We start from the raw sequence: 24,336 nt of genomic DNA on the forward strand, positions 1-24,336 counted from the left end.
CTCAGGCCCATCATTTGCTGCTGGGGTTTATAACTTTCAGTTCTGTGGTGCACACACACCTTCACATGGGGACCTGGGACAGGGGCTCTCAAAAACTCTGCAGAAAAAAAGTGTCAGTCCCTGAAACGCACTTTAATTTCAGAGCTTTGATTTTTTTTTTTTTTTTTTTTTTTTTTTTTACCCCTGGCTGCAGGTTCAAAGACTGTGCAATCACTGTCATCTGGCACCTTGGCATCCAGCAGCAAATGCCCAAGTTTGAACATTAGGGCAGAAAAGTGGGTTTGTCTCCTGACACCGAGCCCCTGTCCAGCCCTCGAGACCAAAGTGAGTGCTTTAAACTGCAGCAGTGGAATGGCAAAGCCTCTGCAGATCATCTAAGATTTGTGTGCACAGAACTTTTTTCCAACAGCTTCTTTCCTTCTGTGATAAAATGAAATATTTTGCCTCTTCCATTTCCTCTTCCCCCATCAGCCTCACCCTCTCTGGCTTTTAGCTTCAAAGTTCCCTTAGATCTTAAATAATTCTGATTTAGAGCCACAAATACTTTATGTCATGCTTTTCTGGAAGCTGTTCCCCGCTTCCTTGTGCCACGACCACCGTAGGGCCAGCTCATGACGGGAGGGAAGGCTGCGTTTCTGGGACCCTGTTTCCTTCAATGCGGAGGGAAGGGCCGTCAGTACCGACGACAAGCAGGAACAGGGATAGAAACAGTTGTTGGGTTGTTTTAGAAGCATCAATGAGAATTTTCGTACTTTATTGACAAGCTTTAAGTGTGTTAGTATGAATGTGCAAATAAAAGGTGGGATTAAATGGCATACGTATCGCCCACACTTACGTCTTCAGGTCGAGGAGAGGTGGGACAGTAGGTCCTGTGACCTGAGTAAAGATTTGCTTTCCAGCAGCAGGGCAGGGGTTAAATTTTTACAGATTTTCTGGACCAGTAACAAGCCTTTGGAAATGCTGGGGAAAGGAGACTCCAAGGAGACCCGCACTCACGGTGCAGATGGGCTGGGAGCTGAGCACGCAGGGCAATGCCGTGGCAGGGGTTTGCTCTCCAGCTGGGACCCCCTCTCCTCCCTCCCACTCCCCAGCTGTGAAACACTGATTCCTCTCCCTCCTCCTCAGGGCTCGGCTGAATTTGAGCCCAAGAAGCTCTTCCATCCACGGGACTCCCCTTCCTGTGCTTCCTACCATCCCGGTCTATGGGGTTTCCATACAGCACGAGGAGCCGAGGATGGGTTGCACCCGTGGCCGGCAGCCTGCAAAGGGGCAGCTGTGCCACCACTCGTCCCTCGCCACTTCGGAGCCACCGATGGCACAGCCAGGCTGCCTGGGGGCAGCCCCCACAGCAGGAGGGAGGACCTGTGCCCAGGGTGGGCTGCACAGCACCCCTCTCCGTCCTCCTCTCTGCTCCTGGGACAGGGGCAGGGTGAGCATGGAGGGGCCTGGGAGGGGTGCGGGAGGCAAAGGGACAGGGAGGGTGTCCCAGACAGCACAGGGATGGGGACAGAGGGAGCATGGCATCAGGGGGGAGAGAGGGAGGCCCCTACCCACAGCCCTCTGCAGCCCACCTGGACCCCAGCCCACAAAATCTGAGTTACCCTGATGTGCGCTCAGGTGAAGGCTCAGGGGTGGTGACTGCCTTGTGCCCATCGGGGCTGCATCCCTGTGCTGGGATGGGGCAGAGATCCCTGTGGATGCCACTGCTGGGTGATGTCCATGGGGCCACCGGACACGGGTGGGTGCAGGTACTGACTGCAGATCCAGCAGAGAACCATCTCGGGGAGGAAGCAGCCCTCCTCCTTCTTCTCCTCCTCCTTCTTCTTCTCCTCCTCCTTCTTCTCCTCCTTCTCCTCCTCTTACTCCTCCTCCTCCTCCTCGTCCTCCCCCCCAGGCTGGCCCTGGGCTCCCCTGGGGTGCACAGCCCAGGGTGGCCCAGCCCAGCCCCACGCTGCCCCTGGGGTGGGAAGCGCTGGCAAAGGGCTGCACCCTCCTGGTCGAAGGACTGGATTCATTACCTCCTCTTCTTCCTTCCTTGCCACACAGATCCCCTTGCTGGATTTAACGCACGGAGTCCCGCACAGGCTGCGAGGGGCTGCAGATGCACCTGGCTGCTGCTGCACCAGCACCTTCCCTGGGCCGGCGATGGCTGCACAGTGTGTGACTTCCCGGGGACCAGTGACAACCTGTAGCATCCTCGGTGCTGGTGCGTGTGCTCCCGGGAGACATCGGTGCATTCGTGTACGTTAGCAGGAGAGGACCCGCAGCATCTCCACGTTCTCCTTCCCTCCTCCCTCTGCCACCCAGGAGGTTTCCAAGGCTTTCGGGGCTGGGGACTGCTGTGCCAGCGGCTACTGACATGAGGCTGCTCCTGATCATTCTGCCCTTGCTTCTCTACGCTGCTACAAGTAAGTGGCTGTCTTTGCAGGTCACAGCATCCAAAGCGGGGAAGAAAACAGGCCATTTGACTGGGGCATTGGGGGTGGTGGTTGGGGTGTTGTAGAAAATTTTGTAGTGGGATTTCAATATAGATCCTGGCACATGGCACAGGGAAGCTGGCTGCCTGAAAACAGCTGTGCGCCACTGAGAAAGTGCTGTCCTGTGAGGAGAGTTCATGTGCCTGGTAATGCGGCTCTGTACTGCTTACTGTTCACTTTTTCTGGGCATCCGTGTTGCCTGTTAAGCCAGAGGTAGCTGCAAATTGTGATTCTGCCTTTTATTCAAGAGAAGAGAGAGCGGGCGTGGGAGAGGAGGGGGAGCAGATGCAGCCGCTGCGCCGATGTTACACTCTGAAAGGGGAGGGAGCGGTGGACAAAAACCAGATTGAAAAGCGACACTTTTTGCTGGAAGTTAGGAAGGGGAACAGTGGAAGGGCAGGAGCTCTGCACTATTTCCATTTGAGTCTGATTTGTTGTGGTTTACTTTTGTGGATGGCAATGCAAACTGTTCCCTCCCTGCTTGCCCTGTAGAAAAGACTGAGGGGGTTAAGCCTTTCTCTCCAATCAAACAGTTAATTGTTTGTCTCCTTTCCAGCTGTTTGCTTTAGGCGCAGCTTGGTATGGGAAATGTAAGGGGAATCGTGTGCAGTGCGCCATGAGAAGGGGGTTGCAGTCCTTGGGGGGGGGGGGGGGGATGCACCGCGTTGTGGAGAACCTGGGTGCTAGAGATGAATGGGATGGGCAATGCATCACCCTGGACCACGTCCTTCGGCTCTGGGACTTTGCTGGCAGAACTCACGTGGTTTCTTTGCAGACAGAGGCAATGCAGACCAAAGGCATGTTTCATTCAGCCTGTTAGTTTCTAGAGAATTTGGTCACGGCTGTTTTCTTGGCAATGCGTGGGCTTCGTTTACAATCCTGGGTGGCCCTCGTGAAAGGTTGAGGCAGATGCTGAGGTTAATCCCAGCTACATTTGGCTGCCTTTGCTGGCTGTGCTTCCTTCTGTGGCCCTGCAGAGCTGGGGCAGGAAGGTCCCCACTGTGGCACAGTGCCCATGCCCACCCTGTACCACCTCTGCCAGGGAAGGTCAGTTTACCTAATAGGCTGCATCATCTGAAAATCATCTGTGTTCTCAGCATTTTACCTTCCCTGAAACACACACCTTTCTGATGTTTTGGTTTTTGTTTGGTTTTTTTTTTCACTTTCTCCTCTCTTGTCTCAGGTTGTTTCTCTGATATTTGTCCTGCACAATCCCTGGTTTCTCTAGCCCTGAGGGGGGGTTAATGCAGAATGAGATCCTATGGGGGTGGCTGGAAAGCATCAGTTTGGCTGGGAATCTGGGGCATCTTTCCTGAAAAAATATAAACACAGATAGCTTCTATATAAAAATATATATATGTATAAACTCTTCTCTCTTAGTGTTTACATAGCTCTATATGCAGATACTGTCTGCAATAGGAACCTGGAGGCCCTAGAAAGGTTCTTGTTGCCTTCTGTGGGTCCTACGTAAATTCAGACTAAGAAAACAGCCAGAAACCTGTGTGACATGACAGTAGGCAACAGGGAGCCTCCCTGGATAACTAGAAATGGAATGAAGACAGGAAAAAAAATCCCTCTGGAGGGACCCAAGCTCAAGTCTCAGGGCTGGGGTCAGATCTGCTTCCATTCACAGGACTTGGAGAGGTTAAGGGACATGCTTCCCTCTGCAGGGCTGCAAGAGAGCAAAACCCAGGGGTCCTGCACCATCCCGGCCCCCTCGGTTTGTGTTTTCTTACTCTTTCATCACCCAAAACACTGTCTTAAGGAGACATGTTTTTCCTAACAAGCCCAGCCCCTCACCGGCTGCTGCCTCTGCTGCCTGCAAGGGCAGGACCCGACGGCACCTCCAAAATCTTATTTCTCCTGCCAGCACTCCAGCCTCTTTCAAGAGGTTTCCCATTTGGACAATTTGCAGCGAGACGCTCTTAATTGCCCTTAACCTTTGTCCACATTTTAATTCACTGGTTAGGGGTTTATCTTGCCGGGACCTTGCAGAGCTGTGCCAAAGCTCAGCAAACTGCCAGCGTGAGCAGGGATGGGCCAGCTGAGATAGCAACCGAGGGGGCATGAGGACCACCGTGGGCATGCTTAAAAATATGCACGCAAGAAAGAGCATTAAATAGTTTAGCAAACTTGCTTCTTGGCAGGTCAGCTCGACCTTGGTGCTTGGTCCTCCAGGCAGGCTGAAGGCTATCTTCAGGAGCGCTTGGGGATCTCTTTGCACTGGCTGCAGCATGGCAGGAGCTGCCCCTGCACCTAATGCAAACCATTGTCAGTGCGTTTTGCATGTGGGATGCTGTGTGGGAGTCAGCTGGTCCCCGTGCACGCGATCGTGGTGGTCCTGAGCAAATACCAGCTCCCCTGCAGTAGCGGGAGCCATCCCAGCATTGCACCCGTGGGCTGTGGCAGGGTCCTGTGCAGCGCTCAGTGCTTACTGCGAGCACCCATGGGAAGGTCTCATGTCGAGGAGCAGCTTCCAGCTTCTCATGGGTACTTCACACTGATATACAGTGCAGACTGGAACTGTTTTGACACAGACGTCATTTTATTTAGTTTTTCGCACATGCTTTTATTATTGGGTGTGATCTGCCAGCATGAGGTATTTTTAATAAACATGATAAAACTCTTTTATTGAAGCGTTAACACTCAACAGTCCTAATAGAAATAAACTTACACTTAAACTTGGCCGAAATTTTTATTGTATTTGCTGCCTTAAAGAAACAGGTGCTTAGGAAAAATCAAAAGGAGCCGTCACTCATGATGAGTTTGCCTTTGTCCGTCTTGCAACACATGAAATTGTTAGAGCAATTGCTTGCGCATGGCCTCTATGCGATATCCACGTACCAGAGCTTTCCACAGGTTTTTATCCTCCCCTTGAATGGACATCCTTACTCAGCTGCCGATTCAGACCCCACCGGTGACCGGTCTCGACCTGCTGGCAGAGAGAGCAACTCCATGGGCACCAGCCCCGCTCCTTGTAAAGCCTTTTCTGTACGCTGCTGCAGTGCTGGTTTTAGTGTAAAAAAGCCCAAGTCTTGCAAAATTAATTTCCCTTCCAGCTCAGTTATAACTAACAGGTAGAAGTGTAAAAGGTGGATTTGCCCTTTTCCCCCCCGCCCTGGTTGTCAGCAGCAGCCCAGCCCTGTCCAGTCTGACCGGCTGGGAAGACGTGGCGTGAGTCACGCCGTTGCTGGAGGAGACGCCTCTGAGCGAGGTGTTGTTATTCCAGGTACCAGCTTCATTCCAGGTGAATCGTTTCATGCTGTTGGTATGCTTCTGTCGCTTCCCAGCAGGATGGAGGTTGGTGCCTAGAAAGCCCTATTCATTTTAGAGCAATGCAAGCAGAGAAGGCCATGCACAGGGTCATGCACAGCTGGTAGAGACTTGCCCCACATGTCTGCAGGAGCCTGTGCCAGGGAGCAACGTTGGCTGGCTCCATCCAAGGGCACTGCCTACCCTTTTCTCACTCTCCCTGTTATATTTCTGTAACAGCCCCTTGTTCCAAAGCTGATGTAATCTGGAAAGCACCAGCCCTCACCGCACCCCTCTGAGCTTTGGGTGGACCAAAATTTGCTCTTTACCAGTAAGACACTGTGGTGCTAAGCGACTGCCCATCATCATGTAGGAGACCTCTGTCTGTGTCTATCCTCTTGGAGACGTTTGGCTTCATAAAGCGGAATCGTGCCCAAAAGTATTTAAAGTCACTGAGACTCTGCACTAACGAGAGGTCTTAGATGAGGCTGGCTGTCCAGTAATGAGCCATCCCTGGGCAAATTCCCTGGGAAATGCCACTGGAGCAGGAGCAGGAGCTGCCTGAGCTGCCTGCACCACTCACCAGAGAGAAACGGCCAAGTGCTGGCTCATGTCTTCCTTCTTTTAGATATATGTGACATTGGCATGGCATTTGCAGGCTGGGAAGAGACCTCCAGCACAGCCAGCGGTGTCTGTCACAGCCTGGGCTTGTGTTTGTTGTGTTATCAGAAGAAAATAGATGGTCTTGCTCCCAGCTAAAGAAACAAAAGATCATGCATAAATGAATTTTCAGTGATAAATCTTTGCAACATTTAATAGCAGATATGCTTTTTAACGTCCCAGGCAGACAGTAATTCGTTTGACAGTTGTTACGTGTTTCAGCGTTCTGCAGTAGCACGTGCCATACCCCTGTGGGTTTAGACATGTCTAATACAGAAGTATAGCCACAAGCATTTATAAAAATCTAAAGTTACCGCTTAGTTTGCAAAAAGACTAGTCAAAGGCAGGCACTTCCAAAACAGAGGTCTCTGGAAGCCCAATGTACAATACAAGTTGTACCAAGGCTACAACCCAGAGTTTTTACTTTGGTGTAAAGGTGACATGGCTCTTTCTGACAGTGCGGAGCCCCTGGCACAGGAGCTCCCTGGAGGGCTGGGTCAGCCCAAGGGGTCCCCAGCCGGGGAGGGAGAGCTGCCCCCCACCAGCTCCTGCGCCCTGGCAGGCGGCTCCCCAGGCAAGGCAACTGTTCAGTCTTCAAAACCTTACAGGAACGGGGTTTCCCTTCATGCCCCAGGCTGCCCCGTGGCTGGGACATGGGGTCCCGGCCAATTCAAGGCGGGAGACAGAGAGGAGCAATGGTGTGGGTCTGTTAAAAATGTCACCTGGACCTGCTTTGTGGCTTCAAGTGGACAGAGATCCTTTCCAGAGGTGCTTGGGATAGCTCCAGTTTTCAGGAAAGATTTATGCAGCCACAATAGACTCTGTTTCAAATCTCTTTGAATCATGGTGATTAAATCCATCAGGTTTTGCATGGATTTGGAGTCCTTGTTTTCCCCAGAACAAACGCCCCAGATGTGTCAGTAAATCCTGGGGCAGGCTTGCGGGGCTCCTGGCCGGTCAGAGATGTCTGGGCAGGGATTCAGGCAGTGCACACTGTTTACGTCTAGCTCAGCCAGCTATTGTAGACTGTGGGGATATTTCTAGTCTAATGGAAAACTTCCTCAGGTCTAGGCATAACCTATTTGTGGGAAAACTCCACTCGTGTGGACTGGGCACCCGCGGTTCGGCTGCCAGGCCAACCGGGGACAACCATGTCCGTGCGATGCTGCCCGCCGGGGCATTGCGAGTCCCCACCAGTCACCCCTAAATCCTATCCGTTCCCACATCACGTCACAGTTCTTGCTGATGGGATGGTTACAGGGGTGTGTGAGTGAGGCACAGTGCTTTTAATTATAGCGTGCACCGTTAGCCGTTAATAGCCTGGCAGTTGGAGAAAATCCTGAGCAACAAGCTGGGTCCCCCTCCCAGCTGTGTTCCCCTGTGCCTGATGGCTGTCACTTCCCAGGGCCCTGATCAAATTGGGCTGTGGAAACATTTAGCTGGATCTGGAGCATGCTTCTGCCATGGATAATTGCAGAATATTAATGAACAGGGCCCTGCAGCTGGCTGTCTTTGATGGCTCTGATGGAAAGGGCTCAGCAAAGAGAGAGCTGGAGCCACCAGGACAGCTTTGCCCCCCAGGACGGGGGACAAGGGTGGCCGAGGAGGGTTGGGGTGGCTGGTTTGTTAGGACTCTCCATTTCCATGTGCTCCTCAGCAGAACTGCCTCTGCCTCGATCTCCTGGCTTCAAGGCAGCATTTTGCCAGCTAAAAGTGCTCAAGAAACAGGGGTTTGGGTCATTCTTTTGCCCGGGGCATGCTCCTGTCTCCTCGGTGGTCTCCAGGACCCCATCATCTCACGCTTGCTCCGGCTGGAGCACAGTCTCACAGGGTACCGCTGTGGCAATGCTGGTCCTCGTCAGCAGTACAGGCACCCTTCAGCCCCCCAGCCCCACTCTGCCCTGAAAGTACCGGAGCTGGGCACGAAGCAGGATGTGGCCCCAGGAGCTCAGCACCCCAAAGGCGACAGCGCAGCATCTGCGAGGGGTCCAGGGGTGGGGGGCTGCTGCCCCAGCACTGAGCACCTCGTCTTCCTTGGGCAGAGCCTCCTCTGATCCACTCCCGGCGGGAGAGACACGCGTGTCCCTTGGGGCAGTTTCCCTGCGGCAACCTCTCCATCTGCCTGCCCCAGGCCCTGCACTGCAACGGGGAGGATGACTGCGACAACGGAGCTGACGAGGAGAACTGCGGTAAGCAGCAAGCCCCTCACAAAGAGGGATGCCCTCAGAGTGAGTAACTCCCAGACCTGGGAACACCAGGATCTGGGACCACAAGTGCTTCCGAGCAGAGCTTGCTCTTCCCCTGGGAGCAATGACAGCGTGAGGAATCCTGGATCTGCTTCGGCATCCAGCTACTTCCCTGACTCTTGCATTTGCATCCCGGCACAGTGGCTGTGTGTGCGCCCCAGGGAGGAGCTCATCCCTCAGGGATTCTCCCAGGCTGGGGTGCAGGAAAACCCTCGTTGCTGTGAGGCTGGGGCAGTTATTTCTGGGCCGTGGTGGAAAGGCAGAGGAGCAGAGGGGCTCTGCACTGTCAGTCAGGAGATGCGGGTTCGGCAGATTTAAAGACACTAAATTAGTTCCTTTTTTTGCACAATACATAGTGCCATCGTGGAGCTCTTTGCTCAGGGGTGCTGAGTCCAGGAGTGTAAATGAGGTAGAGACTGGACAAATTCATACCATCTGGGAGCTGATTAACTGAGGGGCTTGGATGCAGCACCTGACTCAGGGTGTCCCTAAAGCGGGCTAGGTGGGATGCTAGAAATAGAAGAAAGAAAAATTTATTGTGACTGTGTTTGGAGACATGCCACGGGGCTGGATGAATCTCTGTTCTGCCCTGGTACAGCTGCAGGGCTGGAGCCACACCTCAGGCTTCGTGCGATCCAGCACCCTCTCCCAAGGCTGCCGGGGTTTTGCTCCGCACCGATGTCCGTGCGCAGCAGCCGGTGTGTCTAACGGCGGTCCCGCTCTCTGCCCTGCAGTGGATGACAGCGGCTGGCTGCAGATCTTGGGCAACATGCTGGCTACGAGGAGCAGCAGCAGGATGGCGGAGGAAGATGAGGGTGATGCCTGCTGTAAGCTGTCCTCCCCGGGGCCGGGCATCCTTCTTCCCCACCCCGCGGGTCTCCCCAGCCCCACACGGACCCCCTGTGCCCTCCCCTCAGCACATCCCTCTGCTTGCCCACAGGGCTGGAGCTCTTCCCGGAGCAATGCCGGTGCTGGGGAAGGGCTGTAGACTGCACCGAGCGGGACCTCGCCGCTGTCCCCCGGGTCTCCTCCAACGTCACCAGGATGTGAGTAGCAGTGGGTGCATGCACCCCTCTCCCCCGGGAGAGGCACGAGTGGGGCACACGCTGCTACCCGGCAGGAAAACAAGCTTAAAGGGAAGGGAATAAAATCCCTGGCTTTTACTTGTCCTTGGAGCCAAAGAATCCTTTCCATGCCAACAGACCCCTCTCTGCTGAGCTTCAGCTGCTTACTGCAACCCTCCCACAACAGCACTGAGCTGGAAGCAGGGAACGGCCGGATCCTTCCCTGGGGCGAGGACTGGGGAGCCTGCCTTCACTGCTAAGCCTCCGACCGAGATGTGTGGGGTCAGAGACTGTTGGCAAGGTTGAGGCCGGGGGTGCCTTTGCACACACAAAGCAAGGGCTAGGAAGGGAGAATAGTGTGGAAAAACTCATCTGCAGCAAATAATGCTTGTACATTGGGACAGGCAGTTAGCAATGTAGCATTAATGAAGAGCAGCTGCCTTGCATTTTGTCTCAATTGCACAGGAAGAGGAGGGTCTAGTCTTCACTGTTCTCCTTTGATAAAGGTCTCTTCTCTGTCCTAGTCTGCTGGTCCTGGGTTTGATTTTTTTTTTCTTTTTGTTTTCCTGCTAGGGACCTGAAGAAAAATAAAATCCATTCTCTGCTGGACAATCAGTTTTCCAGGTACAAGAATCTGCAGAAGCTGTGAGTATTGCCTTCTTTATTCTGTTCTCTGGCTTGTTTGTGGTAAAAGGGGAAAGTAGTGGATGCACAGGTCAGCAGTGGTCCTGTGGCCCTGTGTAGAGGAACAAGCATGTGTACTTGTGGGGACAGCTTTGCTTGGGACAACGCACCCTGATGGGGCACTGTGTTTGCCCAGGCAGCAGCTTTTTTCAGCTCCTGGAGCCTGTGGTGCCCACTGAAGTCAGCAGGCGCCTGCTAGGGGCATTGCGAGCTCCTGACACACTGTCCCCACCAGTGGGCAAGCAGGTCGTGGAGCAGCGCCCGTGTTAGCTGATAACCGCCCCGAGTGCATGGTGGTGTGAGATGTCTCCTGAGCGAGTTGTCCTGCTCTGGAGAGCTGGGACCCTTTGGTCACTCAGCCCATCACCTTTCTCAGCTGCTGCACTGGGGAGTTCAGGGAGGGAGCCTGTGGAGTGGAGAAGAGGGGTGTTTGCTGTTGTGGGTGAGATGGCAGCTTTGGATGGCAATAACCACGTGAAGCAGCTCACGACAGCCGCTTGTGACCATCGGGCATCTGTACTTTCAGCTTTCTTCCCTTTGCATGGAGTAAATGAGGCAGGGAGGGAAAACAGCCTCTCCAGGGTTCCTTGAGACAAGGAGCCTGCGGAGGAGCTGGGGCTGCAGCCTGGACCTCTGTCCCCCAGCACTACTGGGGACAGCCGGCCCGTGAACACTGAGCAGGCAGCAGCCAGCCCTGCGAGCCGTGTACCTGGTGTCTGGCAGACGTGGGCACATCCCACGGACCCTGAGAATCCCTTAGAAAACATACTTCTTCAATCTCTTTTCTGTTCTCTTGTTTTAAATAGGTTTTTGCAAAACAACAAAATCCAGTTGATCTTACCCAAAGCCTTTGCTGGACTCTCTCAGCTTAAAATGTTGTGAGTAAAGGCGTCTGTGTTACGGGGCCCTGGGGAGGGGAGCCCTGGGATGGATGCAGTCCTCTGCTCCTCCCGGCATGAAGTCTTGCAGTACAGCCAGCTCAAGGTCAGGTTTTGAGCCCTTTTTCTTGCTCCTGCAAGAGTCTGTATCAAGCATGCTTTAAGCTGGAGTTGCATGTATTTTGGGCGAACATGGGACAGAGCAGAGGCATTTCCCCTCCTGCAAACACAGCTGTTCCCATCCCCGTGTTTTCCAGCCTGAGCCGAGATCCTGTGCTTGAGCCACTAAGGGAGATGGTGCCAGGGGCACCTGAAGCCAGGGGCTGCAGGCAGCTCGGGAAGAACAGCTTTAGCAAAAGCAGATTTAATTGGCAGCGATGTCTGAGGATCACTCTCCTCCTCTGCACTGGTTCCAGGTTCCTCAGCCACAACAGGATCACACAGCTGAAGCCCCGGGTTTTTGAGGACCTGCATCGCCTTGAGTGGCTGTGAGTTCCTCCTCTGGTCCCAGAAGATGTGACTGATCCTGACTTTTCCTCACATTTACGATAATTTCTTTTCCTTGATGGGGAGAAGAAAAACGGGCACGATGGTTTCAGGGTGTGTGTGGCAGCATGCCCGCGGTGGCAATGGGTGCAATGCCTGGCTGGGTGTCCACCTCCCCACCTTCCCCCCAGCCCTGTGGACCAGGGCACAATTGGCCTCAGCTGCAGCTCTTTTATGAAACTCCTATTTGAGTTTCCCTCCCCTGTTACTGAGGCCAGGCTCAGTATGGACTGGACATGGTCTTGTCCAAAATCTCATTATGGCTGGCTGGTCCCCATGGGGGCTCACCATGCCGTGCTCCCTTTGCCGGTCCAGAGCAGCCGTGGCAGTGGCACGGTGCAGTGATGGGCTTCGTGCAGAGACAGCCTCAGCTCCCGGGCTGGAGCACCGGAGGTTCGTATGTAAAAGGCTTGAAGTGCGCTGTTAAACATGGAGACTTGCAGCTCCATCACCTTGAAAAATGCACACCTGAATTGAAAGTACAGCTAATACCCTTCTCTTCTGTTTATCCTCAAAAGCTCTGTTTGATCTGGGCCCATGTGGTGTGTGGTTTTACACACAGAGCTTATAAAGTTATTGCTACAGAGGAGAAACCGTAAGGGCCGCTTTACAACATGGCTTGTTCCCCTTCTGCGTTTGCAGGAGCAGCTCAGGCAGGTCTGTCACCCCCCAGGCTTCCCTCCTCTTACTTGCCATGGGACCAGCCTAGTTGTGCCTCAAATCAAAGAGGGAAAACAGAGGATGAGCAGCTCACAATGGGTGGTCTGTGGTGCAAACAAGTCAGAGGACTTTTGAGAAGCCAAGCACAGCCCTGAATTCCCTGAACGGTTTCTAATTTATCTTTATTTCACAGCAGAAGAGAGGAAAAATCCAACAGACCCTGACTGTGAAGGAATCCAGACTCTGCAGCTGGATCTAACGCTTCAGCCAGGGCTGCCTGGGCAGGATTCAAAGGCGGGGTGGGGGGGAAGCCTTCAGAGGGGGGAAGCCCCCCACCTGGGGATGGGTGTCCATGGATTCCTGCAGGGGAGAAGGGACGGAGCCCCCTCCTGCCGGGGCAGCACGAGTGGTCGATGCAGGGGCTTCCCCTGCCGAGAGAGTCCCGATGCCTCCTTGCCCTCTCCAGGTCCGCCCTCTCACTTCTTCCCTTCTCCTTCCAGGATGCTGGACAACAACAGGATTGCCCAGGTCGTCCCTGCGACGTTTGCAGGGCTGAAGTCGCTGTATTTCCTGTAAGTGGGGGCAGGGGCAGCTCTCCTGCGGGGTTTGGGGAGACCCTGCTCGGTGGGTGTCTGCCTGGTACCTTCTGCACCCCTTCTTCAGGCAGCTTCTGGCCTTTTTGGGGGCAAGTCAAGGATGCTGTGGCTTCCTCGCCCTCCCCAGGGCATGAGGGGTAATGGTACAAGGGAGATGTCTGTCTCGGTCGCATTTCCAGCAGCTGGCAGGGGAAACCAGCAGGCTTTGCTGGTGTTGCTGCTCCTCTGTGCCATCTCCTGCTCTCAGCATGCCCTAATTAAAACTAGTATTAATTGCTTTTGCTTGGGACAGGGACAGGCAGGTCCTTGGAGTTTGGCCTGAGCAGAGCCTCAGCACTTACTGATGAGCAAGGTGGGTAACAGTGCCTGCAGTTCGGGTTGGTGACTGCTTTCCTTGAGTTGGTGACTGCAGACAGTATCTGGTGCTTTCCCAAAGTACTGCCCCTCTGCTGGGTGTCTTCACACCAGATTACTTCGAGCCAAGAGGTTTTTTAAGGTCCAGCCATTTCCAGGATGGAAATACAGGATAACAAATTTGCTTTAACCACCATAAAAACAATTTTGCAATTGCTGTAAGATGATTTTAACACCTTCTCCGTAGTCCAGAATATAGATGGCAGCAGCCTGGAGTCAGCCTTAGGGGAAAAGTTTTGGCTGTTACAGCGGAAAAAACACATACGTGTGTGTGTGTGTGTGAGAGTGCACCGATGCACATGTATACTCGCATACATCTGATCACATTTTAAGCTGTATTCCCTGGGTGTACACCTGCAAGGAGAGTGCTTCAGCTGTGGCTGCTGGTCTGGTCTCACACTGTCTCTGCTGGAGATGTAACTGCTGGAGTTGGCTGTAAAAGCCTGCAAGTTGGTTTTTGGGGTGTGCAGGACTTGGGTAACTGCTGCGGCTATGCCTGGTGATGGGGGACCTGTGGGCATAGGTGGATGGAGGGCAGCCAGGGCTGGCAGTGGGCTTGGGGAAGAGGGGCTGTGACCCCAGGATTTTGCTCCTCTGCAAAACCTGGGTAGCACTCGGTGTCCACAGATCTGTCCCTGCTCTGTCCCCGGAGGAGAAGCCATGCAGGCTGTGGTGGGACAGAGTTCCCCTCAGCCACGCATTCCCACGTTGCTGGCCGCAGCGCCGTGCCGCTCTGCTCAGTGACGTACTCTGTTTATCCTTCTGCATATTTTCTTTTTTTTTTTTAGCAAATCAAATAAACTAAAACTGCGGTCACAAAATGTGCAGTGAGGAACACTATGCACGCAGGCATGTGCAAAGGCGCTGGGAAAAACACCAGCGGGAGTTCAGGCTATAAATTTGCCTTTACTGGCTGTCACTCCAGGGTCACTTGCTGCTGCTTTCATGCACCATTCTCCTGGTGACGTGCCCGTCACAGCTCACTGGAGAGCATCTCCCACAGCCGCTAAATGTGCCCTGCATCGTTACCTCTACTTCTTTCCCAAAGAAGGTGAATGAAGTTCTGTGCTGCCATTAACAGCCATGTGTGCTGGGCCTTTGCCTGGGGCAGCAGCGGCTGAACTTGCTCTGGTTTCACGTGGCCGTGGCTGCTCTGCTGGGGTGCACGGGAGCTGGTGCAGCCGCAGCCACGCTGCTCCGGGCTGGCCGCACCATGGGCCCTGGGTATCCACGTGAACAGCCCGTACAGTGCAGCTTTCCGTCCGGGTGAGGCCACGGACCAGCAGAAAGCCCTTTTGAAATACTGTGTGGTCCAGGAGCAGCAGCAGGACCGCATCCATGTGCAGGGTTGTGTCCCAGGCAGATGTTCGGTGCTGTGACCTCGTTTTCCCTTATTGCCTCCCGACCAGGTACATGCTGAACAACTCTTTGACTCAAATACCCAACACCTCCCTCTGCGCAGAGATGCCGAAGCTCAGCTGGCTGTGAGTACCCTGCCTGCCAGCAGCGAGGCTGGGCTGCCTGTGGGACAGGCAGGGGCTGCTGCAGGCACTGCTTCTTCTTCCCAGCTGGGCTCCTGGAGCACAGAAGGGACAGAAAGGGCTGGAAGCATCCCACAGCAGATGGGGATAGGGGCAAGCAGGAGGTGGGATCATGCTGGGCAGCACCCAAGCATGGTGGGGATGGAGGGGAGGGCCTGGGGAGGTGGGGGCATGGCAGCCACAATTGCCTTTCTGCAGGGAGCTGGAAGGGAACAGGATCCAGGCAGTGCACAGGGCTGTCTTCCAGGAGTGCCGGGACTTCACAGTGCTGTGAGTACCTCGGGGGTCCAGTCATGGCCCCCGCTTGCTGGTGCAGACCCCATCCCATTGCAGGCACATGGAGGGAAGGAGGGTGGATAGCCAGCACTCTGCTGGGCCCCCAATTTCCCACTGCTCTGGGCTAGATAAGGGGCTGCCGCCTCGTGTTTGATGTTTTCAGCCCACATTTGTTACACAGCATTGACAGTGCAGTCAGCTTCGTGAATTTTGTAGGCACTTGATCAGGGGCTCCGTGCTGGAGGATGGCCAACTCTAGGTTGGGGAGCTGGTGGGCTTGCCCCAGTGCCCTGTCACCAGCCCATGGGGGCTGCCCAAATCAAATGGGGACATTGTCGGGTGGGAGATAGTGGCAGGTCATGGCATGGAAAAAGCTTCCTATAGTGTGGAAATACCAGAGCTTGCAGCCAGCCCAGACCCTTCTGCTGGTATCCAAATCCCCTAAAAATATCCTTGAGGAAGGCCATAAAGCTTGTGAGCTGGCGCTCCACATGTCAGACAGCATCTGTTTCTTCCCCTTGTGCCTGGAGCCAGCTCCTGCCCCACTCCCTCCTGGCCCCAGGGCTGAGCTCTTACCCAGGTGCTGACAAAGGCAGAGGATTCACACTGATGATGCACAGGCCTCTCCCAGGGTATAGTTTTCCTGCCCGTGATGGTCCTCTATCTCCCAAAGAGATCTGTGCAGTCCCTGGAGCCCCAAGATATAAGGACAGAAAAGCTGTGCACAGTGCAGATGTTATCCAGGAGCACAAGGCTGCCAGCTGCCACAGGGTGGTGGCAGGAGAGCAGAAGTGGGATGGGGAGCCAAGCCATCCTCCCAGGGGGTCGGCGATCATGGTTACCCTGAGCACTGGGAATGGCCCTGCCCTATGCCAATGCTGCTGGATCAGAGTAAGCAAATAAATCGAGAGCTTATCAGGCCCTTGGAGAAGCCCAGATAGGCATTAAATCCCCCAAACATACGCCAGTACAGTTTTTCCTCCAGTGAGAGCTGCTCACAGCCTCCTGTGGCGGGCGGGCGAGCTGCTGTCCTGCTGCCCATCTTTTCTTCCGCAGCAGAGCCCGCTGGCTTTGATCAGCAGCGTGTTTCCCAGGGCTGTTGTGGCAGTGCCATGGAAACGTCCATACGGGCAAGATGGATGGTGTAAACACGCCTTGCTGGTGACACCAGCACCAGGAGACAGCTTCGTGAGCAGATGCAGCAGTTGAGACGGGGGCTCGTGTGTGGGCTCTGTGGGGTGAGCCGTCCTGGCTGGACTACCCCATCCTGCCCAGCCATGCCATGAGCCACGTTACAGTGGGCTGCCCTGGTCAGGGTCTGAGCCCAGCTGCTCGATGCGAGCCTCTGCCAAGGAGCCGTCCTTGGGTCCTGGCACTCACAGGGTCTCCCAGTGCCTTCAAGCATGTGCCGTCCCACAGGGCTCTGCTCCCGCTGCTCTGAAACAGTTTGTGTCTCTCAGTGCACCATTCTGGGTTTTTATTTCTGAGCACTTTAACCAGCTCTGCTCATCTTGCACACTTCTGACGGGCTCTTCTCTGAGCTGTGGGCTTGTGTGAGACGGTGCCTCCCACCTGCGAGCTGGGCTCTGGCTTAGACCTTCCCCACAACAGCAGAGCATTTGGCTGTGCTGGCCCATGAGGTGCTGGAGGTGACAGTGGCGGCTTGGTAAATTTGGGAGGGATGCAACAGGGCTGGGTGCACCCCATGGGTGAGCCCTGTGCAGCACCAGCACCCCCAGCTGCTCGTGGCCAGTCCAGAGGTTGGACGATGCTCCCAAAGGGTGTGTGGGGCTGTGCCGTACCCATGCACTTTCTCCTCTTCCTTCTTTTCCAGGATCCTGCGCAGAAACAAGCTCAAGTGGATCCAAGATGGGACGTTTTCCAGGCTGAACAGACTGGTGGAGCTGTAAGTTTCCAGCCATTGCTTGCCCCGACCCCCCTGTCTCCTGCAGGCAGGGGTTGTGGTGGGGGCTTCACTCAGGACCCTGCTCTGCCTCCTGCCCAGGGCACCTCACTGCTCAGCACCCCTGGGTGCAAGGCTTGGTGCCCTCAACCACTTCTCAAACACCGCTCTCCTTCCTGCAGCGACCTGTCATCCAACAGACTAGACCAGCTCCCCTCCTCTCTGTTTAATGGCCTGGCTGAGCTCCAGCAGCTGTGAGTACCAGGGCTGTGCTTCCCCCCCCCCCCCCCCCAAGTGATGGGGGCTCCTGCAGGACCCCTGCATCGTGGTGGGTAGATGTTCTTGCTGCACGGTCTGTTTGCCCACCAGAGCCACGGTGGCCCCAGCAGGACGTGGTCCTTCCCGCGGGTCTCCCCGCAGCACGGTGCCATCGCAGACGCTCTGCTTCGGGGCTGCGGACCCATCCCAGGGGGAATGGGGAGTGCTGGGAAAAGCCATAGAAAGACACCCCTTTGCCCTCGCTTCCAGCTACTCTGATAGCTTCCAGGTGGGAAAAATACCAAAGGCTCATCTCTTTTCAGGAATATTTCCTACAACCCCTTGAAAAAGATCCTCCCCAGCCAGTTTGAGAGCCTGCCCCACCTACGGTCTCTGTGAGTCCCGCAACATCCCCATCCTACAGCACTGGCTCTGCCTGCAGCAGCCCCAAACCCAGCCCGGGGCAGCTCACAGCATCCCCTGCACTGATTTCCTTTTGCAGGAGCTTGGAAGGGCTGGAGATCCCCAACATCCACAACCTGACCTTCCAGAAGCTGACTAGCCTCTCCCACATGTGAGTGGGGGGAGTGGGTGGCTGCTGCTGCGATGGCACTGTGGCTGGGCGGGGTGCTGGGGTGTGGGAAGGGAAACCGATTCACTCCTATACCCATGAGCAATTTATTTCAGCCCACTGGAAGCCCCGAGCATGATGGTACTGCTTAAATCCCTGTGGGGCAGGAGGGTCTCTCCTAGCTGGGGCTTATTTAGAGCAAGGGGAGGATTTTGCCCATGCACAGGGAGCAGTTTGCAGAGCCAGCGCATGCCCTATCCTGGTGCATGTGCGAAACAAAAAGTAATCTGTATTTCTGAAGGTGCACTTTGCATAGGGGATGTGGGCAAGGTAGCCTGTCAGCCAAGGCATGCACCCGTGCTAAGCTGTGCGCTGAAAGCTGCGGTTAAGTAAAGCCATTAGAGGCCCTTTTCCTTGGGTTTGAGATAATGACTCAAGAACCCCAGAGATGTGCAGATAGACAGGCTGGACAGGCATCGCACACAGGGCAGAAACAGGACTGTGCAGCCAGCTGTGAGTGCTTTGGCTTCTCTTTGGAAGGAGAAAAAAAAAATGATTAGTTTTTTCCAGATGCACATTTTAAAGTACCTGTAATGAAAGACAACTGTACATCTTCGTTTCCTTAATTGGTCTGTTTGCGCTATAAATATGGTACATTTTCTACCTGACTTGCTAATAAGCAATCATTTTCTCTCCTTTTATCTATAATTAAGCAGCTATGAGCCTCACATTGCAGTTTTTTAGTTGTTTTCTAATGTAGAATTTTGCTAAGCTTATATGGGTTGGCTTTTATAAGGCTTGAAAAGATTAATCTGAAATAATATGCAGCGGAAAAAATGTGAATACCTGTTAATGGCACTTGAAGGATTTGAATAATGGATTGATTTTTAAATGTTAGTTTGTGAGAGTCATGGTTTGGAGGAAAACACTCTTGTTTTTATCAGCTGACAGATCTGAATAGTGGCAGATTTAAGAGTGTGGCTGTGGTATGTGATCCAAAAAGCACTGGGGTGCCTCCAGCCGGTTTTGCAAAGGCTTTGGGGTGTTGCTTCTTTAGGGTCCGAAACCAGCTGCAGTACTGTGGAAACGGGGACCCCCCCCTCGCTCTGTGTCCCCTGCAGATCCCGGCCCTGGTGCTGTCGCAGGGAGGGCTGTGAGCTGGCATCGCCCTGTCCCCGCTCCCACCCTCTGTTGCTGCTGGCTCCTTCCTCCCCCTAACCTCCCCATCTCCCTTCCCCTGGTCTGTGTAAGCACCCAGGCTTTTGGCTAGTTGGGGCGGGGGTCTTGTCCACCCAGACAAGGATAAAAGGTAGCCGAGGGGCTGGAGGGAGCTGGTGCAGGCAGGCAGAGTGCAGGGCATGGGGCAGGGGGGCTGTGCACGCTGGACCATATTTGCTCCTGGTGCTGATGGCAGTTGGGAAACCTTCCTCCCCCCTCCTTGACAGCTACTTCAAGAAGTTCCAGTACTGCAGCTACGCACCACACGTGCGCAGCTGCAAGCCCAACACCGACGGCATCTCCTCCTTCGAGAACCTCCTTGCCAACATCATCCTGCGTGTCTTCGTCTGGGTCATTGCCTGCCTTACCTGCTTCAGCAACCTCTTTGTCATCTGCATGCGGTCCTTCATCGTCACGGAGAACAGCCAGCACACCATGGCCATCAAGTCCCTGTGCTGTGAGCTGGGCAGTGGAGGGGCAGGGACCAGTGGGAGTGGGGAGGGGGAGTGCAGAGGGAACCGGGGCAGATGAGCTGCCCACCAGCATCTCCCCAGCGAGGAGCTGTCTAGCTGATGCCAGCCCTCCCCAGCACAGCCAGGGCCCGTTTGCTGCCGTCTTTCCCTTTGTGCTGATGTCAGATGTGTTTCTGGGCATCCTTCTGTGCCTGGAGCATCTTGGCCCCTGCCCTCAGGCCTGTGTTCACAGGCATCAGCAGGCAGCTCTTTTCAAAATACATATATATGCACATAAAGCTGAAGGCTGCCCAGTTCTATGGTGGTTTTACGGCCATGGCGTTAATGCGAAGGGCTACATTTGCCCACTGGTGCTTTTTTCTCACTGTACCTTGTCTTCCCCACAGGTGCAGATGGCCTGATGGGCATCTACCTCTTTGTCATCGGAGCCTTTGACATCAAGTACTCGGGCGAATACAACAAGCATGCCCAGGGCTGGATGGGCAGCCTCCAGTGCCAGCTGGTGGGCAGCCTGGCCATGCTCTCCTCCGAGGTGTCAGTCCTGCTGCTGACCTACATGACCCTGGAGAAATACTTCTCCATTGTTTTCCCATTCAGCCACCACAGAGCTGGCAAGAAGCAGACCATCTCGGTGCTAGCAGCCATCTGGCTTCTGGGCTTCTCCCTCAGCTTCATCCCCCTGTGGTGTAAGGAGACCTTTGGGAACTACTATGGGAGGAACGGGGTGTGCTTCCCGCTACAGTCCGACCTGGGCGAGCGGCCCAGTGCCCGGGGCTACTCCACCACCATCTACCTGGGTAAGGCCACCTCGGGGCCCGGGGATGGCGATGATGTGGGGCAGGACGGGCTTCCCTGGTGGGAGTGGGGCTGTTCAGCCCAGCCATCCCCTCCCGGGTGCCATGAGAGCCCGCACCACCTCTGTTAGCAGAATGTCTGACTTTACGGGGTGCTACCATCCCGCTGGGACCCTGTGAGATGGGGTGCCAGCTCTGCCCTCCATCCCAGGCTGGGGGGGGTCCCCGCTGCAGCCTGGTGCTGTGCCCAGCCTCGCCCCAGAGCTGGCCATGGGCATGGGCATCACTGCGCTAAGGCTGGACTCGGGACTAGCCGGGGCTGCTCTCTCTGCCCCCTCTAGCGATGAAAACAGGAGTGGTCCTGCTGCTGCCGGCCACGCTGATCCCAGCTCGAGAGGTTTGCACTTTGCTATGCTGAAAGCAAGATTTCTTCCTCTCCAGGCTTGAATCTCGCAGCCTTCATCACCATCGTCTTTGCCTACTGCGGCATGTTCTATTCCATCCACATTACTGCGTCTAAAACAGCGGAGAGAGGCGTCTGCTCGCGGGAAGTCGCCGTTGCAAAGCGGTTCTTCTTCATCGTCTTCACTGATGCTCTCTGCTGGATACCCATCTTCCTCCTGAAGCTGCTCTCCCTGCTGCAGGTGGAAATACCAGGTGAACCCCCATTCCCCACAAGGCCCTGAAGCAGAGCCCACCGCTGGCTGCTGCCTGCCATGAGTCCCTGGGTTGGGGGCCCCTTGATGTAGGTCCTGCCGAGTTTGGAGCTCTCTTCACCCACACATGGGCTGCAAGAGGAGATGGACAGTGTTGGTTTCTCTGGGCCCTTGCTCTCCCAAGGGAGCAGTAGTTACAAGCCCCCCGTTTCAGCCTGTGAAGGGCATCACCCTGCTTTGTGGCGTGGGCTGGAGCAGGTGGGTTACCCCTGGGCAGGGGGCAGCCCCCTCTCAGCTGCTTAACGTCCTGTCCTTGTTGGCACAGGCACCATCACCTCTTGGGTGGTCATCTTCATCCTGCCCATCAACAGTGCCCTGAATCCCATCCTCTACACCATCACCACCGCCTCCTTCCAGGAGCAGGTGAAGGGCTGTTTGCAGACCAAGCAGCTGGAGCTGCACGCGTCCTGCAAGAGCTTTACCCTGGTGACACCGCAGGCCAACAGCACTTGACCCTTCCCCGCGGCACAAGGATGCCCGTGGCTTCCCAGCCTGCCAGGCACTGCCTCCAGCTCCACAGCCCCACAAGAAAGCGCATTGCTCAGCTCTGGGATGGTCCTGTGTCGGAGAATCACTAAGCATGAAGGTTTCCTCGTCAGCCAGCAGATACCGTTAGTACTTTATTAATTACACGGACAGGAAGAGCAGCCCCAATCCAAGTCAAACAATCTGCTGCAGTTGCGTATGATACAAAACAAAAGTCCCTTAAATACAAAATACACGTCTTTTACGTGAGCATCACCTGGCGCTTAGCTCTACCGCCGGAGTTATATATTAATATTCCAACTGTACAAGTATTTATAGATAGAAAAAAAATTTTAAAAAATATTAGGAGAAAAATCACTCCCCCAAATGTTAGTTATATTTTTATATATATATATATAAAATATATATATATAAAAACACAGAATACAGGTTGAGTTGCTTTTTTTCAGCAAAAGAGAGACAGCTAGGACATGTTACAGCAAAACTGACACTGGGAATTGCTCCCGCGCGTGGGTCATGTTGCCTTCCAGTTGGAACGATGTCTGGTAACTTGGGTCCCTGCCTGAACGGAGAAACCAGGTCGGCTCCTGGGTGCTGTTAGCTATGGTGGACAGTTTCTCCACAGAGCAAAGGGAGGGATGGGAAGGGGAATGGATGTCTCTGCAGGGAGTAGCATTAGGGAGGCAGCTCTGCACCCAGGAGAGGCACAGGCTCTGCCACCTGTAGCTGCCCAAAGAGGGGCAAATCCAGGCCACCCCTCCCTGCCACCCCACCTTACTGCTGAGGCCAGGATGGGACTGAGCCTGGCCCAAGCTGCTGGCATGTGCTGGGCCCAGCTTGACCTTCTGTGCTTTGCTAGCATTGTCCCCTTGTTTGTTGGGATGAGTGCAGCCCTTCGGTGTGCTTACACTGCCTTGGCCAAAGCTTTGAGCCCCAGAGTGCTGCAGCTGGTGCTGGTGAGGCTGCCCTGCCCTCCTCCCCTCTTTGGGGCAGTGTAGTGTGGACCCCAAGAGCAGTACGGAATTGGGAGCTGCTGTGCTGGCTGTGTCCCTCCATCCTGCCCATGGTGTCTCCTTGTAACTGCTCTGGGGAGGCAGTGCCCCTTCCCAGCTGGTAGCCAACTACAAGGGCAGCTGCACTGGGGCTCTAGCCATCCTGCCCCTTCCAAATGACAGGTAAGCTAGTTTTGAGGCACAGGCTTGGCTTGGAACGCTGTCCATCCAGCCCCCACTGAAACCTAGTACACAAGAGAAGGCTTTTTTTTAGCTAAGAGCAAGGCACAGGACTAGAGGGCTTTTTCTTCTCCTATGAAATTCAGCACCAAAGGTGCAATAGTTTCTTTCTGCCATGCAATAAGGGCTGGTGCTTGAGGCATATCTATGTGTAGCCACCCTCCTCCCAGAACAGCAGCCTCTTCCACTTACTTACAAACAGGTTCTCACAGTGACTCCCTGGCTGTTCCCCCCCAGGTGACACCGCACACATGATCCACCCCTTGCTGCCCACCCTTCACTTCCCGACACAGCGCTGCAACCTACGGACATGGCACCGTCCTCCCTGCTTGCTTCTCCTGCGCCTTCCTGCTTCGCTCCATGCACCTTCATCCCCACGGCTGCTCCTGGCTTGCATGGGGGGACCCAGCTCAACCTGGGCCAGCTGCTTCCCAGCCCTGCCCGCAGGCTGCCTTCCTGGGGGTCACCCCCACAGCCCCTCTCTTCCCTCTGCTCACCAACCCTTTCTGCAGAGACCACGGGCTGCACAGCTTCACCTCCGCAGACAACTTGCGCAGCACGCTTGAGCAAGAGGTGGCTGAAGCAGCAACCGGGACGGTGGGACAGTGACTGCCCAGCCCAGAGTAAAAGGATGCTTATAAATATGTGCCTGTGAGCGCGCCAGCCTCTGCCTCCCCCTCCATGGCTGGGTCCGAGAGCCCCAGCCCGGATCCACCGGCAAGTCCACGTCAGACAGGATAGAGCATCTTCCTGGCACCTCAGATCTTCGTCTCGGGGCCATTGGGAGTCAGGGATGGGAAAGAGTCTCGGATCCTCGCCAGCTCCATGGCGCAGAGGTGGCCAAAGACCTTGTTGTACCACTCAGGAGACCGGCCCCTGGAGAAGGGAACAGGCAGGAGGAGGGTGAGAAGGCAGAAGAGCCCTGGCAAGCACCAAGGAGCAGCATGTCACTTCTTGCTCGGGGCCAGGGACTCAGTGTAGCTCCAGCTATGATGGACTACGAGATGCTGAACGAGCACTACGTGACAGAAAAGCCAACATGCCTCCTCCACTCTCCACCGCAGACATGCAACAAAATGGGGGAATATCTGTGACCTGATCGGGCTTGCACCAGCCCACAGTGACAACCAGCCTGCCCTTATACCACCCAACCCAGCACAGCTCGCCACAGCGAGGAGAGTGCGAAGGCCATGCTTCAGAGCCACGGGGGACCCTGTGTTTTCTGCAGAAGCTCTAAGGGACTTGCTGCTGCACTCAGAGGAACCGCTAGCACTGCAAGACCAAGCTGGTGGCTCCTTTCCCAGTAACCATCTGACAGCTAAAACCTGGTCCCAGACCAGCACCCCCTTCCCTCCGGGCAGCCAGGCACCATACTGCGTGAGCTGCAACCC

General features: G+C 55.0%; 2 protein-coding genes across 2 annotated transcripts in view; one reads left to right on the forward strand and one right to left on the reverse strand.

Annotated features, from left to right (window-relative positions):
- Nucleotides 1-2,267: 2,267 nt before the first annotated feature.
- LOC128153715 (relaxin receptor 1-like) lies at nucleotides 2,268-21,772 on the forward strand. The gene is made up of 18 exons (XM_052813351.1): nucleotides 2,268-2,408; nucleotides 8,432-8,578; nucleotides 9,370-9,462; nucleotides 9,576-9,681; nucleotides 10,273-10,344; nucleotides 11,190-11,261; nucleotides 11,678-11,749; nucleotides 12,968-13,039; nucleotides 14,887-14,961; nucleotides 15,217-15,288; nucleotides 17,129-17,200; nucleotides 17,380-17,451; nucleotides 17,779-17,850; nucleotides 17,958-18,029; nucleotides 19,472-19,701; nucleotides 20,104-20,514; nucleotides 20,953-21,168; nucleotides 21,493-21,772. Exons 1-18 carry the CDS (start codon nucleotides 2,360-2,362, stop codon nucleotides 21,678-21,680), a joined length of 2,163 nt encoding a protein of 720 aa, XP_052669311.1. The 5' UTR covers nucleotides 2,268-2,359; the 3' UTR covers nucleotides 21,681-21,772.
- Nucleotides 21,773-21,834: 62 nt separating this feature from the next.
- The window catches only part of STARD8 (StAR related lipid transfer domain containing 8), a 79,539-nt gene continuing 77,037 nt past the window's right edge, over nucleotides 21,835-24,336 (reverse strand). Inside the window, 1 exon segment of the mRNA XM_052813345.1 lies at nucleotides 21,835-23,821. Within this exon segment, the coding sequence (XP_052669305.1) occupies nucleotides 23,704-23,821 (118 nt within the window). The 3' untranslated portion in view covers nucleotides 21,835-23,703.

This window comes from Harpia harpyja, chromosome 18, assembly GCF_026419915.1.
Source record: "Harpia harpyja isolate bHarHar1 chromosome 18, bHarHar1 primary haplotype, whole genome shotgun sequence".
Classification (NCBI taxonomy): Eukaryota; Metazoa; Chordata; class Aves; order Accipitriformes; family Accipitridae; genus Harpia; species Harpia harpyja.